Source organism: Sander lucioperca, chromosome 13 (assembly GCF_008315115.2).
Source record: "Sander lucioperca isolate FBNREF2018 chromosome 13, SLUC_FBN_1.2, whole genome shotgun sequence".
NCBI lineage: Eukaryota > Metazoa > Chordata > Actinopteri > Perciformes > Percidae > Sander > Sander lucioperca.
In genome coordinates, this window is record NC_050185.1 from 29,255,099 (window position 1) to 29,274,984 (window position 19,886).

Sequence of the window (19,886 nt, forward strand, 5' to 3'; positions counted from 1 at the left end):
GTGAATATTATATTCCTGACCTGGGGCTTGAACATCTTTAAAAAAAAAATGTATAAAGATCAAACCTTTTTAAGATAGCATTCAACAACTGCAGCCCACACAAAGCTTTGAAAGTGCGTCATTGCCTGAGAATGATGGGATATGTTGCAGAGCGTGAGGATTTCAAAGACACACAATGAAATATGTGATCGTTTAATGGCAAAAAGACTTGTTGCATTTTCTCCAGCATAGTTTTGGTGTACCGTACAAAGACAATAAGGTGTCGATTAAAACTGACAAAGGATTGATATGTTCGACCGTTTAGCTTCCAACTATTTTATTTGAACAAGTTTCAGGTTGAACTGTATCTCAAGGACATATTTCTTGACAAAAGCAGTTAATATGTGAAATACTTTGCGTGCACCACAATGCTATTGCGCAAGTGTGCGAGGGAGATGTCGCCACATTAATAGTTCCTTGTTTGCTTCCACCAAAATGCTCACAGCAGGGATAGAAGCTGTGAATGGAGAGTTAAAATGAGTCACTGCACATTTTGTACAGCAACAGCAAATAAGACATTTAAAAAAATGTATTAGTACACGCAAGTATCTTTCAAGTAGAGCAACCCGCAATTTCCACCAACAGTGGAAAGGCTGCGTGTCGGCTCCGTGCTCCGTTTCTATAAACGGAACCAAAAACTTGACTTCAGGCCCGTCTCCGCCCATTATGACGTTTTCAAGGTGTAGTGCAGGGAAATATGATCTGCGGCGAGCACGGCATATTTTATTTTAAAAATGAACGGGATATTTTATTGTTTCTGTGCTTGACTTCCTGTCCAGCACTATTTGCCGTGTGCTGAATAGCTGCGGAGCTCTCCGGCGTCCGGCAAAAATAGAAGCTCTGCTCTATCAGCTCCGGAGGGCTGCGGATAGCCGGAGCTGGGACGGAATCGGGACGCAGCCGTTCTGCAGTCAGTGGAAATACACACACTGACTTTAATGGAAACCTAATGACTCCGCCGCTGTTCCAGAGCGGATCCGCAGCCTGTTCCGCAGTTGGTGGAAATTGCGGGTAAGGGCAACATGAGCTCTGGGAGGGTACACATTTGTGCAATTTTAAAAACACATCAATGAGTCACAAAATAAATCAGAGGGGTTGAAAGAATGGTTACACTTTACTTGAAGGTGTCTACGTAAGAGTGACATGACACCATCATGCGTTCATGACAGTGTCATGTGTAACCGAAAAAATCAACTGGATAGAATAGCATAAAAACAACTTTTTTTATATTATATGTGTATATATATATTATTTTTTTTCCCTCTAATTTTTTTGCTTTACCTCTTGTGAATTACATAACCATTTCGACTCTTCAGGTCTCTAAAAACTACACTAATTACACACACAAAATAAAAAGAATCACTCTTTGGTTGAACTCCCAACTCGTTGACATGGAAGACAACCAATCTTTCATACTGTTAAAACTATGACTCAAACCATGTTATTCTAACCCGGCAGTTATGATTTCACTGACACAAATTGAGTCAATTAATTAACTGTTATGAATGGGATTTCGGAAACATGTTTTCATCATTAAACTGCACCCATCTCTGCTGCAGTTCAAAACAAGAGGCTGCAGAGAGATTCCCTTCAGACATCAACATTTGATGCTTCAACTGAATATCTAAAAATATCCTGTGTGATGATCAGGAAGACATGGAAAAGATGGGGAAACGTCAGAGAACTCTCCGGTGTGTATGCAAAGCAAACTGTTCATCCCGGAGAAAGAAAAACACATCTGCAAAATCAGCTTTTTTTAAGCATTTAAAGGATACATTAAAAAATACATCTCAGTCAATCACGTTTCACGTTCAGAAGACAAGAGTGGAGATCAGGACAATATTCCTGAAATCAAAATGGGAAAACAAAATAAGAACATGAAATCTCGACAGGGAGGAGAGCAACAGAAAGGTCCTGAAAGGTAACAAGACACCAAAGTAATGCTCAATGCTCCTGGAAATCGCCCCTTCCGGTCACTGTCGGTTATTCGGATCATGGGTGGTATGAGAAGGGCTGGGTACCGAATTCAATACTTTTTAGGCACAGACCGAGTCGCCTTGTCATTCAATACCCAATTTCAATAACTGAGGAGTACATCTCGTCAGCGTCAGACAGCCAATAAGCACGCAGCATGCTTCTACCAAGATCTTATCATTTTTGTGATTGGCTGTTTAACGTTACACGTCGTAGAGACACGAAGGAAGAACTACGTTACACAGAGACGGGGCTCACGTAGTAGGAGCTGAAAAATAAAAGAGTTGTGCCGTAATGTATAATGGTGTCATTTATTTTGGTTAAAAAAAAAAATTGGTCTTGATAAAAAAAAAAGTATGATTTAGGAAGCCAGCCCTAGAGATGAGTGCATCTGCTGTCCTCACACTGGACTTCTGTCCTGTTGGCGCTGCCGACAGTCTCTCCAGAATGAGATCCGGATACAGAGAATGAGATCAAGTCCTGAACTGGAGTTGACAACCCCTCTACTGGGCCATCGGCTCCGGAGCAGCTAGTGATTTGATGAAGTTGTCGTAGTGCTCCGGGTGGCAGCGCTTGTACTCGTTTATTTTCCTCTTGATCTGTTTGGGCGTGTCCTGGTAGTAGTTCTTCTCGTCCCTGGCCATCGCCTGCAGGGAGAACAAAGACACAGGACGGTTGCTTTGGTTAGAACTAGAGAACCATATTCCTGTGTGTTGGATCGGTAGTGCAAACTGAGACGGATACACAACAGTTTTCAGTTACATTCTTGTTGCAAAATTCAAATGTGGCTGGTAAAATGTTGAATTGGGTTGGCAAATACATTGTTGGTACTTATGAACTACAAGTTAAAAGGGAAACTACCGTTTTTTTCAACCTGGACCCTATTTTCTGATGTTTTTGTCTAAGTGACTGATGGGAACATTATTATGGAAAGGATCCCTTCAGAGATAGACCTTTGAAACCTCTTTGAGACCTTTCTGTTTAACCAGAAACAGCTCTGAAGTCGTTAGCACTAAACCCACCAGACTCCATTTAAAAAAGCAATACATTTAGTGTGTGTAGAGCCAACATATTTACACATGTGAATTGGTAAACTATGTGTTTATTTCAACTAAAACTAGAGTTGTGATGGTTGAAAAAGTGGAAAAACGACCCAAAACAGCTTTTCATAGTTTTATTTTGTTTCTGTCGACTTTGAATGAAGTGTATTTTACGATGCTAAAATTACTGTTTAATTACATGGAGTCTGGTGGGTTTAGCGAACGCAATTTTGTGGATGTTTTTATGTTTAAAAAAAAGATCTTACTCTTTAACAGAAAGGTCGAACTCCTTAGAAATCCTTTCCAAAATGTTGTCAGACACTTAGAATATTAATCTGAGCCTGTCAGCGGCAAAACAAGCACTTTTGTGAAGATAAATACAAGCTGGACAATTGTCCTATTAACTTTTATTGTAGCTTGTTTCCCCGCTGCCGACTGCAGCGATCTCGCTTAATACTGGACCAATGTCAAAGATTGTTGTTCCCATCAGTCACTTAGACACAAAAACATAGGATAATAGGATGCAGGTTGAAAGAAAGGGTAGTTACCCTTTAAAACAAGAATGAAAATCTATGACAATGCTAGCGCCCCAGTGAGGTTGTAATTTTCATTACATACTAGAGATGGTCCGAAACTTCATTGTATACTACGTACTAACACAATTTTCACATCAAGATACAGACTCAATGAAATAAAACAGCAATAAAAAGGAGAAAACATGTCTTGGAAAATATTAAATCAAAAGAACAAGGTCAGATAATATGGAAATAAAGATAAAATGATGAAAGCTTACAAATAAAAATGATAAAGCAATAATGAAAACAATATGTAGGGAAGTAGTATTGTTTAATTGGGCATCTACCTCGCGTTTACACAAAAAAATAGACTTGAAGCGTAAATAAAGGCTCCACCACATCAGCTTTCAAACATGTGATTACTCACTGACTTATGGAAAGATGAACCGAAGCAGTTCAACAAATCAACAGTGAAAACACCTCGAACTGTGACATTTCCCTTCATACTTTTCCTGTTGAACTTGATGAATTCCCCCTTCAGAACACTGGACAAAATAAGAGTTGACTTGTTTACTTGCAAGATGTAATGTGCAAAATAAAAAGCATTAAACTTTGTCATCAAGCTCAAAGTACAGCTGGTCGCTGGTCATTAGTTTAAGAGGTATCCTGTGTTGGGAGAAAAGTCAGTTTCATCCTCTTTAGAGAGAAAGATTTTGGGACTGAAGCAGCATGTCACTGCTAGCCCAGCCGTGGCTAAGAAGACTCCGCTTACATTTGAAGTCATTCCACTGGGAGAAAATGTCACTTTCAGGTCTGAACTACAGAAAAAAAAAGCTTAAAGCAGCCATATTATGCTCATTTTCAGGTTCATAATTGTATTTTAAGGTTGTACCAGAATAGGTTTACATGGTTTAATTTTCTAAAAACACCATATTTTTGTTGTACTGCAGTGCTCTCTCTCACTGCTGCAGATCCTCTTTTCAGCTGGTCTCTGTTTTAGCTACAGAGTGAGACCTCTTTTCTTCTTCTTCTTCTTCTGTACTATCTTTGATTGCACTTGCACATGCTCAGTAGCTCAGATGTAGATCATGTCAGCTAGCTAGCTCCATAGACAGTAAAAGAAAGGCTGTTTCTACAACTTCGGTCAGTTACAAGGCAGGATTAGCTGGGAGACTTCTAAATGAGGGCGCACATGGAAGTAGTTCTTTTGTAGATTATGGTGAACTTGTGTGTGTTGTAGCAGTGCTTTGCTATTGAGAACGAGGTAGCATGCTAGCGTTAGCATGCTAGCGTTAGCATGCTAACGCTACGAGCTAATGGTTGCGGTTAGCCTGCTCGTTTCGGCTTGTGACGTCACAAGCCGTGCCGATTTTGAACAGCTCACCTAGAGACTGAAGGCAGGACACATTCAGAAACCGTATCTCACTCTAAACAGCATGGGTGGATTTTTTTCAAAGTTTGTGTGTGGAAGCACCAGAGACACAACATAACACCCCAAATCCCAGAAAGTGTTTTTTTCATAATATGGGCACTTTAAATCTGCCCAGGTTGAGAATCTGACTTCTTCGACTTGAAACCGTTACACGCTGGTGACTGACTCAGCTTTTCAGAACTTAAAGTCACGGATTGAATAGGTTCTATTGAAGAATATTTCAACACGCACGCGCACACAGAGTTATTGAGTGATTGTGCCTTGGCAGAGCTCTCAGTGATGACTCAGTCCTATTTAAAGCAACTGTTGAAAATCCATTTGAATGAGGCACTTTGTGATAAACGCAAAAGTAATTTAAACTTCTGCCACTCGCCATTCTGAGCAATAAAAAACAAACACTGTGCTCTTCTCAGCACTGTCCGTAATGTGCACCAGCGTGTCCCTTCAATCTAAAGTTATGAGAAATCAATACAAAGCAGCCGTGGAAAGAATAGCACGCAGCTGAAACCTTATTTGTCCTTCAGATGGGAGGCTTCATTCAAAACATTTCACGGAAAGCAAACTGAGGCCGCTGTTACTGTCGAGAGAAAAAGAAAAAGATTCAACGGACAAATTAACTTTCTTCCGCAGTAACTGAGCGCGTCGAGGACGGTACAAAGAAAACGTCTTAGACCTTGGCAGTCTGTCGCTATAGCAATGATGAGGCAGTGATTAGTGACGATTCTCTCCGACCAATCAGTGGTCTGCAGGTTTTCACGTCACCTTTTGGTATCGCCTCAGCTCGCTTGGAACCTCGACGGAGGCGACACTAAATAAAGTACCTGTTAGCAGGTACCAGGGACTTTTTTTTTTTCATAATGGAAAACCAAAAAAGGCGAGTAGAGTCGAGCTGGTACCATGTAGTGGAAAAACGCCAACAGTTAGGCAGTGTGTTAACATAATAATTAAAATAATTTAAACCCTTAAAAACAATAAGACTTAAACACATTTAGTCCAGACAAAATATAATCCCCAAACAAAATGTATAATTCCCAAAACACAGTCAATTGTTCATTTTCGGCTGAATTGGGTTCAAAAAGTTCAAGTGTCAATAAAGTTCATTCAGAGAGAGAAAAAAAAAAAAAACGAGTTGTCGGCAGCCAGATTCACTTCAACAGGCGGGCCGGGCAGGAATCGCACAAACCGTTAAAGCAGTCAGTCATGTCCGTCTGCTGATCGGTACAACGTTAACCGGTTTTCCCAACACTGCACGCGTTTCACGTTCCTTGATCTCTGTGTCTGTCCGTTTGGAGCGCTGGTTTTGAGTTGACCGAGGGACCAAACTACCTCCACATTACTTCTTGCCGCAGTTGCGGATCTATTTCGCCGGACCGACTGTCTGGGCTCTGGAAGGCGTCTTTATTTGACTCTCCCGTGATGTCCATTAAAGGCTAACTACTGTTTTTTTTCAACCTGGATCCTATTATCCTATGTTTGTGTGCCTAAGTGACTGATGGGAACAACAATCTTTGACACTGGTCTAGTATTAAGCGAGATCTCTGCAGTCGGTGGCGGGGAAACAAGCTACAATGTAAGTTAATAGGACAATTGTCCAGCTTGTATTTACGTTCACAAAAGTGCTCGTTTTGGAAAGGATTTCTAAGCAGGTCGACCTTTCTGTTAAAGAGCAAGATCTTTTTTCTAGACATAAAAACATCTGCGAAATCGCCTTCGCTAAACCCACCAGACTCCATCTAAATAAACAGTAATTTTAGCATCGTAAAATACACTTAATTCAAAGTCGACAGAAACAAATTAAAACTGTGAAAAGCCGTTTTGGGTCGTCTTTCCACTTTTCCAACCATCAAGTTGTGGTTGAAATAAACACATAGTTTACTGATTTACATGTGAAAATATGTTGGCTCTATACACGCTAAAAGTATTGTTTTTTTTAAATGGAGTCTGGTGGGTTTAGCGCTAGCGACTTCAGAGCGGTTTCTGGTTGAACAGAAAGGTCTCAAAGAGGTTTTAAAGGTCTATCTCTGAAGGGATCCTTTCCATAATGTTCCCATCAGTCACTTAGACACAAAAAGAAGATTGTTTTTAACGCTCAAATACTGATAGCGGCCTCAGAAACCCAGTCAGTCTCTACTAAATACGTGGCCTTTGCCGAGTGAAAGCCTGCTCTGTCTTTGGGGCATAAAAGTGTAAAAAAAAAACTGTCTGATGTTGGTAGAGGTGGTCATTAATTCACTTGGCCGCTATGAATCATTCATATCCAACAGGTTTTGAGTCACTATATTGAAATCAGTTGGAACTAATGGATGCGTAAACAAAAGGTAGAGAATAATAATTAAAACTTAAGCTTTGGAAAATGGTTGACAGTTTAATACAATTTGGGAAGAAAAACAGGAGGCGGGGGCGGGTTTGATCATTCACAACTAAACAAAACATGCAAGAATTACATCCCCCCTGCCACTCGGCGAGGAATGCTAAAACACTTCTTTAGGAACTTCAATAATCAATGGAAAATCTGAATCTATCGCACTAATGGACTGTTCACGTTACAGCGCTTTACTTCTATTTTAGGTATATAATACATGGTCTATTGGTGAGTAGTATTGATCCCTTTGAGGGAGGTGGAGGGGGATAATTCAACAGAGGCAGAGATATGTAGACCAGAAAGGGGGAAATCCCACGCACAAATGCCGGGCTAAATTATGCAAAACAAACACCAGCGTGGTCAGCAAAGGGCATCGAACCCGCGCCGCTGCAAAGGACTCAGCCAACATGGGGCGCACGCTCTTACTGGCTGAGCTAGAGGCCGCCCCACCAGCGTGGTCACTTAATCTCCCGGCTCTGCTGCTCTTACCTTGAAGTCGTCCTTGTGTTCTCGGATCATGTACTGAGCGTACTCCATCAGGTCGGAGGACAGCGTCTTGGTGTCTTTCTCTGGACGGCCGGCCTCCTCCTCCAGCTCTGCTCAAAACCAACCCAACCCAAAGACAGATCAGGCTCAGAGGCTTCCACGAGACACAAATAATAATCGTGTTTTTCCTCATCTTGTTAGCTTTTAATGATGCAACGGACTTTTTTTATTTGACTTTTTTTCTGTTTAATTTTGGTGAGAAGACAAGGGCAAAGAGATATAATGGTGAAGACGAAAGCAAATGAGTATGAATGTATATCATTTCTTTCAGGAGAACCTGGGCTATCAGAATATGTATGCAGCAGGGATGCCATATAAATGTATACATTGTTATACGACTATAAAGACAAAAGAAAAGACTAAACGGAAATGAAATCTCGCAGGAATGTATTGAAACACCAAAGAGAACAGTCCTTCCAGAAAAATGCGGAGTTTTTTTGTGATTTTTGCGGGCAAAAATCCTTGATTATGCAGCACGTTTTATTAAAAAATGCGATGGAATATGCGGGATATTTATGCAATTTTATGCGATTAAATTGCGAGAACTTGCAAAAACTGCGGTTTCATCGTGGCTTCATTGCGGGCTTTGCAGCTTTTCGAAGATGTTCACGTCGCGTAATTACGTCACTTCATCTCGTTCCCATGGCAACAGGGGAAATGGCTGCTCGTGTGAAGTAAACGCAACATTTTTCAACTTTCTTGCAAGATATATGTTACTTTTTTGCAACGAAAATGCGGGGATTATGAAATCATGCAAGCCCCGCATATTTTGCGCGAAAATCGGCAATTTTATGCGCCGAAAGTGCGGCGTATTTGAAAAAATGCGGCCCCCGCATAAATATGCGGACTTTGGCTGATTATGCATTGAATTATGCGATCGCATAATCACGTTTTTCTGGAGGGACTGAGAGAACATAAAAAAACGAAACCTTTTGGCTTATGAAAATTGTTCGTCCAAGTCGTTAAATTACTCTAATGCAAATTACAAATGCCTATAAGCAAAACCCCAAGACATAAAAGAAAGAAAGTGCACATTACTTTACATGAGGAAGAAGGAATGACTTACGGCTGATAACGTAGGGCTTGGTCACGATGCCGGCGGGAGCTCTCGTCGCCTTGTCTTCACCAAGGAGCTACACGTGGGAACAAAAGCACATGGTGAAGGAAACAACGGACGTCATCAGCCAACGGGTTTGGATTAACGGAGGATGATAAACACGGTTCCTTTTCCCACAGACCATCCATCTACTTCTATAATGTGGCACAGCAGATAAGAAATGCGAGTTGGGTTTTTCATCAATGCCATTTCATCTGACAATACGGTTACGGTGCTTGCTCCCGCGCCCAGGGGAGACAAAAAAAATTAATCATAAGCTCTGCCTCAGGCTGGTGGGAAGCTGCAGCCCAGAGGACACCATTTACTGTGATTAAACGCAGGGTGAAGCTATCGCAGCAGCAGCTGTCGTGAAGACAGGGGGAAAAAAAAAAAAAAAAAAAAAAAAAAAATCAATCAACACCAAAAAATCTGGAACATGCTTATTTTCAGAGAGTCAGGAATACATTGTATCCATGTTTGTTTCACATAATACATGTTATGGCTCTGTAGCTGACATGGGTGTTTGTTTGAGGGCAAGTTCTTCTGGTTGAATGGGTTTGATAGTCATAACCAACACTCTGTTGCTCCCTTCTGGCACAAATGAAAACTACAGAACATGAACAGAGAGCTTTTAAAATCCCGACCTGTTGGATGTCGCACATTCTGCACACATACACATCTTGGATGAGCCAGTTAAGAATTGGACACCCAGTGTTTCTCATTATATATATATATATAAAATTCATTTGGCAGCTGAACTGTCACTGATCCATAGAATGAGCCTTGAATTAACCCCTATGGATCTCGCGGTTTCTCCTACGGGTCAATGATTTTCTCCTTAAAAATCGTACCCAGCAGGTTAGATTTAACATCCTCCACAGCGCTGCGGAGGAGGGTCTGGCTAGTCCACACAGCATTCCGGGATGGGAGAGGAACGCGCTCTGGTTTATTGGAATTTCTATAAACCAATCACAAGCGTCTTGGGCAGCGGCAAGCGCCGCCACGGAGCCCCAGCTTCGCTGCAAAATAGCCTCGGGGAGGAACTAGTTTTGGTGGAACACGTGTACGTTCAAAAGTAGTTTTAGTCGTACAACAGAAAACTCAGATTGGACAGATAGTCTAGCTAGCTGTCTGGATTTACCCTGCAGAGATCTGAGGAGCAGTTAACCATAGTCCTCAGAAATCCATCAGAGGTTAGAACGCCAACACAAAGAAAGAGGAAGGTGAGGGACATCCGGCCGGAAAGTTGCAAAACTGTACTGTTGTGCAACTTTTTTTTTTTCACAGTGCATCCTTTCCTTTGGCCTGATCTGCATGTTTGGAATCACGTGCAGCCCAGACTAGAATAAGTTCCAGCGCATGATCAGCGTGCCGAGTAGGGTCATTGGGTGTGACCTGATGTCAGCTGCTAAGTTGTGTAAAAAGCCCCACCCAGAGTGAGGCTGAGCGCATCCTCAATGACCCCGCTCACCCCTCTGCACAACAGCTTCCAACTAAAGCTGTCGGTTAATTCACGAGGTTCCCTACATGTGCAAGAATAGCGCGTTTCACACCGCGAGCGGGTACGCGCGACACATGGCGGAAAAGTTGAGAGAAAGGAAAAAAGAGACTGTGCTGTCACGTCCATGTGTGCGTGCGTCCTTGAGAACTGTAACTCGTATAACTTATGTTGTCAGTTAGGGCCCTGACACACCAACCATACGGGCCGACCGTCGGCAGAAAAGCCAGTCGGACTGATCAGTCGGGTCCCCGAGGTCCAAAAAATGCCTCAGAACACACTGAGGCGACGCCGACTTGAGCGTACGCTCTGCGCGTGCACGAAACGTAATACGTCTCCATAGCAGCAGGCGGCGCTGCTCTGTATTGTTTCCATTAACAGTCTGATTATTTACCAGAAAATGAAAACCGGCAGCTGATTGGACGAACGCGTCACGTGGTTCTTTTTTCTCCGGAAATTCACAGCCAGACTGTCATGACGGCTTGTTCAGAATACGATCTCATATTGTACTAAAATAGTTCACCGAAACGTGTTCATTTCAGATTGACAAAGGTCAGTTTAAAAGATTTTTGTCAGATTTTGAGCGGCTCATCCGCTCCCCATTTCTGGGTGAGTCCCGACTGCCCTGTCCCTGACTGAACATGTTGGGTCGTCCCAAATGAAGGCCGACGGCTCCTCGGACGGCCGACGGCACGGGACACACCGAACAGACTCGAGTCACGGACCTCGCCAGACGGCCCGACGCCCAATTATCGGGCTGGTGTGTCTTCTCTTTTAATTGTAGCATTGACCGGCATGAAATCGGCATATGTCAGACTGACCTGCCGGTCATGGCTGAGCACGTGAAAACCGGCCAATTCCGGTCACCGGCCGGTCTATCGATGCATCTCTACTTTCTACGCTCCTCTGTGATAGTAAACTGAATATCTTTGAGTTGTGAACAAAAAAAAAAGACAGTCGGGGATCAGTCATCACTTTGGGAAAGACTGATCAACATTTTCTGACATTTTTAAACAACTAATCAAGAAAATAATCGACAGATTAATCAACAATGATCCGTTAGTTGCAGCCCTGCAATCAAAAGTGATGCTGATTTCAGGTGGTGTTGCACGGCCCTGTTGTGAACACACAGGAACGGGATACAAGGCAGTTTGTCTTTCTCACTAGAGTAGGTCTGACTGTGTAGTGGCGTTTAGAAGAATCGCGTGTGCTCTGAAGAAGACCCTGGGTGAAGCGGTTACTTACGCTCTTTTTCTTTATTGGCAGCGTGCGGTTGGGATCAAAAGCCAGACCCATCTCCTGCAGGTTTCTGGCCATGGACTTCTTGTCATCCCATGCATTTCGAATCTGTGAACTGAGCGAGAGGACCAGTTGGTTAAAATGTATGTCAAGCATGAGTGGGGAAAAAAAATGCTGTACAGATTGCATCGGCCTTGAGGCAAATGTGCGATTTGTGATAATGGGCTGTATAAATAAAACTGACTTGACCGAACGCTGGTGTAGGCACTTTATTTTTGGCGTTATTGTAAATAAAATTCATAATAACCTTTCAGTATACTGTAATTCAAGTGGTCAGAGAGAAAACTAGACTTCTCCTTTGTTTTCAGGCTGTAGTAAATCTAAACATAACAGGAGACTTTGGCCAATTACAGTTCAATTCAGAGAGAGAGAGAGAGAGAGTGTGTCACTCCATAAATCTGAAAATACTGTCTACAGCCATTAAAAAAAAAAAAAAATATATATATATATATATATATATATAAATCAAGCAATGAATGATATCTGAACAAACCCCTCTGTCAAAAACCTTCGGAATATAGATAGGAATGATACAGAATAGTTTAGTGCAGGGATCCTCAACAGGGGCGCCGGGACCCCTAGGGGGTCCTCAGAGTCAATGCAGGGGGGCCTCCTAATTATTGTAAATATTTGAAGGTTTTTTTCAAAACTTAAAATGTCTTGACACTATGAAACCTCCCCAGTTGATATTTTACATTAAGACAATTATTTTATTTATTACAAGTTTTCTGAAATGTAATGTTTAAATATGCAAATTAGGTATTACCTAATTCTAACTGTTGGTGAATTTAGGAGAAATCTACAGGAACAATTAGTAGGGCTGGTAGAGGTGTGAATCTTCACTGATCTCCCGATTCGATTATCATGTCAGCGATTCGATATCACGATGCATCGCGATGCGTCAAATACATTTTTTCTAGTAAAGCCATACAGTATATTTAATTCATAGCTTTTCAAGCTTCAAAAACAACAACATTCTGCAGTGCTCTAATACTAAATAAACTGGATACATAAAACTACAGCACTGAGCACATGGCACGTCCTAAATGTGCACAACATAACAGAATATGTAAACAGAAAGGTTGTTAGGCATACATTAAATTGTAAACAGAAATAATCGATTATGGCCCGGCCGATTATCGATGCAGCATCGTCCGTGTCCACGATTCAATGCATCAATTATTTGATTAATTTCAACCCCTCTAAGGGCTGGGCGATATGGACAAAATCAGATATCGCGATATTCTTGTCCTAATACCTCAGTGTTGATATTGTGGCGATATAGGATTGACAATTGGTGCGTTAACAAAATATCTTCACAATGAGATTTGAGAATAATAATCTTCATTGTAGATATAATGAATAAGTGGGTAAAGGTAAAATAATAGAAGAGCTAGAACAGTCTAGTAACACAGAAAATGACATCTCTTTACTGTAATGCAGCCTTTAAAACCAGGAAAAGACAACACTTAAGCAATCTACGATATCCAAAATCTAAAACGATATCTGGTCTCATATCACGATATCAATATAATATCGATATATTGCCCAGCCCTAACAAATAGCCAAAGTGTAGTAAAATAAATGTTTGCTTGCCACTAGCCTGAAAGAAGACATATTATGGAAGCAAAATGGCCCAAACTTTCTAAATCTTCCAAATAGGTTTTTGCATGTAGTGTCTCACTTTTAATTAAGGCTCTGAGTAGTTCTTCCAACACCGCATCACAACATACACCACTAACAAATACCAGGGAAACCCTTCTCACATGGTGCCAACATTCCCACTGTTAGCTAACGTTAGCTAACAGGAGCTAACAAGCTAAAGTTCTGTTCCGTTCCGTTCCACGCTTACTTTTCTATCCTCGGGTTGCATTTCTTGAGGTACTGTTTCTTCAGTTTCTTCCGGTCTGTAGTGTAATTGAACTTCTTTCTCCTCGCTGACTGCTTGGCTTTCGGCATGTTGGGGATTTGTCTGGCGTGGTGGTGCTGAGGAAAAAAAGGCAACGTGCTACAAGAAGAAACAGGAAGTACGTTTGTTTTGTTCCGCTCATGTGACGACAAACCACGCCTCGTTTTCATCTTTGACCTTTTTTTATTTTTTTTCTTCTTTAGAAAAAAAGAAATCTTTTAATTTTAATTTAACCCTTGTGTTGTCTTTCCCTCGACCATGACAAAAAACACTTTTGTTGTCCTTATCTCAATGAATTTTTATTACGTTTTTTTGATTTTTTTCAACATTTTATTTTATTAAAAATGTCTTTGTCCCTTTTGTTGACATTTTGTCACTTTTTCGACATTTTTCAAAATTTTTAACGCTTACTTCTGGTGTTTTTGAAGTTTTTGAAGGTTTTTTTTGTAGTTTTTGTCACTTTTTCCAATCATTTTTACGCTTTTTCCCCCAACGCTTTATCGCCTTGTTCGACATTTTCGACGCTTATATTTCCACCTCCCATATTTCTGATATAAAACAAAAAAACTTAGAAACGGGTCAAATTTGACCCCAGGACAACATGAGGGTTAATCAAGCTTTTCTCATTATACGTGACACAATCATAGACTGTCAAAAATATTCATAATTATAATTATGTTAAAATTCATATTAACAGTCTATGGACACAATACACAAATAATTACAAATATACTGTATAAAAAGTCAATATGGACATTAAAAAAATAGAACTATATTTAATGAACATACTATTCACTCAATTGTAAGTCAGAAATTAAATTTAGTTTTTGTTTTTTAAATTCCAACTCATAAGAAGTCACTGTGTATACGTGACACAATACCCAAATTAATACAAATATAATCAATATGGAAATAGAAAAAAGAAAACACATGAGGCATAGTTTACACTGTTTAGAAAATGTAGGCTATAAATCAAATATGTAATATTAACATTGACAAAATAACAAATAAAATAAATAAAGAGTGCGATGGGTTCGACTCAAACATTGTCATTGTTCAAGCTCATTTTTATAAACAGTTCATCGACTATGTCCGTATGACTTGTGACAAATTATGACATTAGTATTGCGACATTTAATTAATTTATACTGTTTATTGATCCCCAGTGGGGAAATTATTAATTTGTTTTGCACCAACCGTAGATTAGACGCAGAACGCTAAAGCTGAAGGAATGAAAAACAACAACACAAACAAACTACATGCCAAAATACACAAAACTTTAAAAAGGCACAAGAAAGATCCTAAAGAATCCTAAGAGTTCCTTTATGATTGGTTTGACTCAGACTTGGAAACACCTGCAGCTGCTGCCTTTATCCTCTAGATGTCAGTCTGGGTCAAAAAATAAACTGCAGACTCACGTTGGTCACCTCAGTTTTGATATTATTTATTAAACAGCACCAGGGTCAAATGAACACCAGGGGCCGACTCTATCAAACTGCTAAAGGTGCACTTGTGAAAGTGCACCTTAAGTTTCAGATAAAAGTATAAATCCTCCACTTACTTCTGCTCACAACTTAAATAACAACATCTATTTATATGTATTTTGACTGAAAATGCTGTTAATTTAGGCCCCTGTTTTGGTCCTTTTGTTGTTGTTACAACAATTTGCTTTAATTGTCTTCATTGTCTGCACTTTTTGGTTCTAAATGCCCCTTGATATATATTTTCTTTGATAGGCATAGCTCACAGGCAGCAAACTCTCCCTCCAGTTTTCTTTTGTTTCCATTTCAGCATTTCAGCATTTAAGTTTCCATTTCAGCCAATTTCCTATTATTTCATCATTTGTGTACTTATCTATAGTAATATATCAGATTGTTATTCATTTTGCTTTCATTGATCTGTGCAGGGAAATCCACTTTCTGTGAGATGAGCCACAAGGAGCAGCAGCTCTGGAGTCAGTATTGATTTCTGAATTTTCAATTTTGTTTGATAGGCTACGTTCAGGGTTCCTGGGACACCAAAGTCTTCTCTGAGGAATTGGATTTTATTCAAATATTGATTCAAATATTGTGACGTACGCCATTGTGACATACAAATGAAGTGGTTGGGGATATTTTTTTTTTTTAGATAATTAGCACTTCATTCCGGTATATGCAGAAATAGTAAATCAAACATGGAAGTCACATGGATTCAACCGTGCATGATATTTACTGCCAACCTCATCCTGGAACCTCGTGGGAATTCTTCAAACATGATCAGAAAATATCAGAAATAATCTTACATTATTATAAGTGATAAATAAAAATGTAACATTTGTTTTCTGGACATATTGATCACATCCACGACAGGAATCATAGGCACAACGCTGTGGTCATTTCTGAAATATCTCTAAAAATCAAGTGGATGCTACTAGGATTGTATTCCAGTTTTGAAGGAATAACTGATTTATCATTTTTGTCTTTAAAATGTAAAAAAAAAATCTGAAAATACCACAACAAAAATGGCATGTAGCCTACATTGAAAAGCAGGTTTTGGGCAATTACAGAGCTGTATCTAGCAATGGTAGCCCATTTTTAGCCAAGCTAGCAGCTAAAAATGGGCTTATTAATATTAATTAGCAATAACTGTCTTTCACAAAGTTATATGACTTATTTCACATGTATTATGTTATATGTTATCACTATTTTATGTCTTAGATTCGCATTTAGTTGTTGTAGGCCTACTTGTGATTTTCTTTTGTACACATGTAGCCTAATTAACGTTAGCATTGTTGGAGGGAGCATGCATGAGACCCAAGCTTTTCAGTCACAAAGACTGCTTATGTTGTGCATTGATAATTAAAACACTTTAATACTGAACTGATTATAATTAGTCTACTATCCAGCACTCTAACCTAAAAGATACAGATTTATGTTTTAGCTTTTTAGAATGAGTGAGTGAGAGGTCTGTCTGTAATATCTGCGTCATGTTCTGTGTTTTTTTAAACATTTTTTTAATGTTTTTATTAAACAGCAATTTAATAAATAGTGTGTTTCTTCCTCCTTTCTGACAGCAGCTACTGGGCGGAGAGACGGAGGAAGGAGGAGGAGAAAGAGGAGGAGAACGAGGAGAGGAGGGGTGCGGACTGTTACCGGACAGGACTGTGCGAAAGCAGAAACGGAGGGTTGAATTTTACCTCCTTGGCTGGGCGGTGGGAGGAGGTGGTGGACGCTTGTTTAGGGAGGATAAACTGAGATTGAATCCGCCGGTTGGGACCAGGAGCTCCGTCTGCTGCTGCGGCTGCTGTAACCCCAAACATAATTAACATGGAGCTGGAGAATATCGTGGCCAACACGGTGCTGCTGAAAGCACGGGAAGGTAAGGATGGAGATGGCGGTTTGACAGCTCCTCTCCCCCGGCACCTTACCGCCACAGCAGCAGTCCACCGGCAGGAGGGATGCCCCGGACATTAGTGATATAAACTGTTAGTGCACTTCCTCTTAGCCGGTGATCAAACCTTTTTGTTGATGCGGTTGAATACGAACAGGATATTAATACGCGCCGTTCTCTCGAGTGGATAGAACGACACACCGAACTCCATTTTCAACTTCGGCAATTTAAAGTTTTCTGGGTTAATAGTGAACATAGATACGTGCTTTGACATATCTAACGACTTGGCTAACTCTTTAGCAAACAGTGGCCAATTCGGCTTGGACAATGTTTTAGAAAATGGCTTTATTGCGATACAATGTCTGCCTTCCTTGTTGTCAGTGTTTGCAATTAACTGTTAATAACAACTGTTGTAACACGCTAACCACATTCACAGTGACGTTAAGGCTTGGTAAAAACAAAAGGCAGCGGGGATGCCAAGTTAGCCAGATATAGTTTAATATTGATTAAAATAAAGCACTGTTTGTTTATGAGTGTATGCCGAATTAAAGAAGGGGTGCTAGAGACTTGTAAAACGTAGACAGTATTGTGTACTGTGCACGGACACAATTGTAATTAAAGGGCACGTAAAATTGCCTGATTTAAATGACTTTCGCCTGGCTCTGATTATGTACATGAAACGCTAAGTATGAGGTCCGGAAGGGCTTGCAACTGTGAAATGTGACTGCGGCGACACATCGGGTTTCCCTTGCTGATGTTGCAGCATCGTCCTGTCGTTTGCGAAACAGGATGTTGAGCCAAAGCAACTGTACTGTACAGGGGTTTGGACTTTGTGCACAGAATTGCAATTATATTATTATATTAGGGTTTAAGCCCTTCTGTCAAAACAGCCTTTATTTGCTATGCAGTCTATGAACTTATGATTGATAGCTGTAGGCCAATATCCTGTTATGTCACTCCAGGTTTATAGGTCAGTTAAATGTCTAAAATGTACCAGAGCAAATGTTACATCTTTCAAACACTGATACAGTCTGTGCTATATGGCTCTTGTGCGTGATAGCACTCTTTAGTACTTAACAGTATACATTTTAAACAGGCATCTTATTGTGAACAATGGAAGCATCACCAGAGCCCTTTGTTATTGTTATTCTAAACAGGAGACAAAGGTTGTGGTGACTTGTTGCCAGCATAATCCTTATGCCGTCTGCATAAGGACATGAGAAGATGAGTGTCATGATCCCTCACTGCGAGCTTATCTGCTTGATTCAGCTTATCTGTTGTGCTTGTAGGGCCAGGAGTCAAGCCTCTGTGTTGGCACCCATCTACCCAGCTCAAGTGCCCATAAGCAAGGCACCATATCTCGCAGCACCAGACAGACCTTGAACTCTGACTTCTCTTGGGCCAAGACAAGATGTTCTTTTACCATTGGGGAACAAAAAGTGTTACATGATCATCATTGCCTTAGCCAACTGGACAGACTAACTGGACCTTGTTTGATTCAGGTGTAAAAGAGACACATTTGCTAGTATATAAAGATATATAACCCTTCAAGGCAATGTAGAGATATATGCAGCCAGATGAAGCCAGCAAATAATCTTGTAAATTAACTGCTCATCAGGCACAAACACATCCAACAGAAGTCTTCAGAAGATGAGGCCATTCTATTCAATTTAAAAGACAATGCTATACTGTATTATGTACGTTTCAGCGTATTAAAGGGGCACTCCACAGATTTTACAGCTTTAAATAAGATAGAAAAATAACTCTGCTTACTGGATGTCATCAAGTTTATCTTGGTTGAGGCTTGAGATTTAAAATTTTATCTGAAAGCCTGCTACAAACTGAAGGGGTGGGTTTTGAAAGAAGTGGGCATCATTACGTTGCATTGTTGAAATTGTAGGATCCAGTGGTGGAAGTAGTATTGAGATCTTTAGTAAAAGTAGCAATACTACAGTGTAAACATATTATCAAGGAAAAGTCCTGCATTCAAAATCATTCTTAAAGGGATGCTTTGCCGATTTGAATCCCGCTCTGTGTCATCTTTGTGTGGTCAGTGCATGGAGCTGGGAGCAGCCGAGGTCTGTCGAGATCTCAGCGGACCTCGTGATGCGTTCAGCGTCATAAAGGCGGATCTTGGCAGACCTCCACTGCTCTGCTCAGCCGGGAGCTCCGTGTGCTGCGGCCGCGGAGGAAAGCCACACCCGTTCATCTGCGCACACTGCCCATACAAAGATGACACAGAGCTGAATTCAAATCAGCAAAATATCTCTTTAAGTATAAATGCACAAAAGTATATGCATTAAATATACTTAAGGTACCAACAGTTAAAGTACTTTTAATTAGTGATGCATTCATGTGTGTACATCACTTTAATGCTGGTAAAGGTGGTGCTAATTTTATTTATGAACTTTATATACTGGGCATCTTAACCTATAATAATATATCATCATTTATTAGTTAATTTATATCTTGTTTCATGAATCTAAATCTGCAAAGTAACTAGTACTAGTAAGGAATAGAAGTAAAAAGTAGCATAAAATGGAAATACTCCAGTAAATTACAATTATCTTTAAATTATACCTAAGTATTCAACCACTGGCAGGATCTAGTGGAGCTTGACCCATAGTTGAGACTGAAACAGTGAGTATTTTTTATGGATAACCATGTTTTGGAATAAAGTCTAAACTGTCTAATAATATCACTAATGCTAGCATCAACATGTTGTTCTTGAACCCTGAATTTACCTTCATATAAAAAATGAATTCAAATTGGAGTAGCTCTGCAATAGATATTTATTTATCTTTTAA

The 19,886-nt window shown here is 40.3% G+C and overlaps 2 protein-coding genes across 4 annotated transcripts in view; one reads left to right on the forward strand and one right to left on the reverse strand.

Annotated features, from left to right (window-relative positions):
• Window positions 1-2,250: 2,250 nt before the first annotated feature.
• nop16 (NOP16 nucleolar protein homolog (yeast)) lies at window positions 2,251-13,857 on the reverse strand. Of its 2 annotated transcripts, XR_004899128.1 has the most exons (6): window positions 13,654-13,857; window positions 11,748-11,856; window positions 8,975-9,041; window positions 7,852-7,958; window positions 2,430-2,660; window positions 2,251-2,295 (listed from the first exon to the last, which is right to left on the reverse strand). XR_004899128.1 is itself a non-coding variant. In XM_031308019.2 (5 exons), the coding sequence occupies exons 1-5, from the start codon at window positions 13,758-13,760 to the stop codon at window positions 2,517-2,519; spliced, it is 534 nt and encodes a 177-aa protein (XP_031163879.1). In that variant the 5' UTR covers window positions 13,761-13,857; the 3' UTR covers window positions 2,334-2,516. The 2 variants fall into 2 exon arrangements, 1 of the variants encoding a protein (XP_031163879.1); XM_031308019.2 differs by lacking the exon at window positions 2,251-2,295 and having other exon boundaries at window positions 2,334-2,660.
• Window positions 13,858-16,805: 2,948 nt separating this feature from the next.
• The window catches only part of grk6 (G protein-coupled receptor kinase 6), a 78,909-nt gene continuing 75,828 nt past the window's right edge, over window positions 16,806-19,886 (forward strand). For both annotated transcript variants that reach the window (XM_036008622.1, XM_036008623.1), the window contains exon 1: window positions 16,806-17,067. In XM_036008622.1, the coding sequence (XP_035864515.1) occupies window positions 17,016-17,067 (52 nt within the window). In that variant the 5' untranslated portion in view covers window positions 16,806-17,015. The remainder of the gene's footprint in view (window positions 17,068-19,886) is intronic.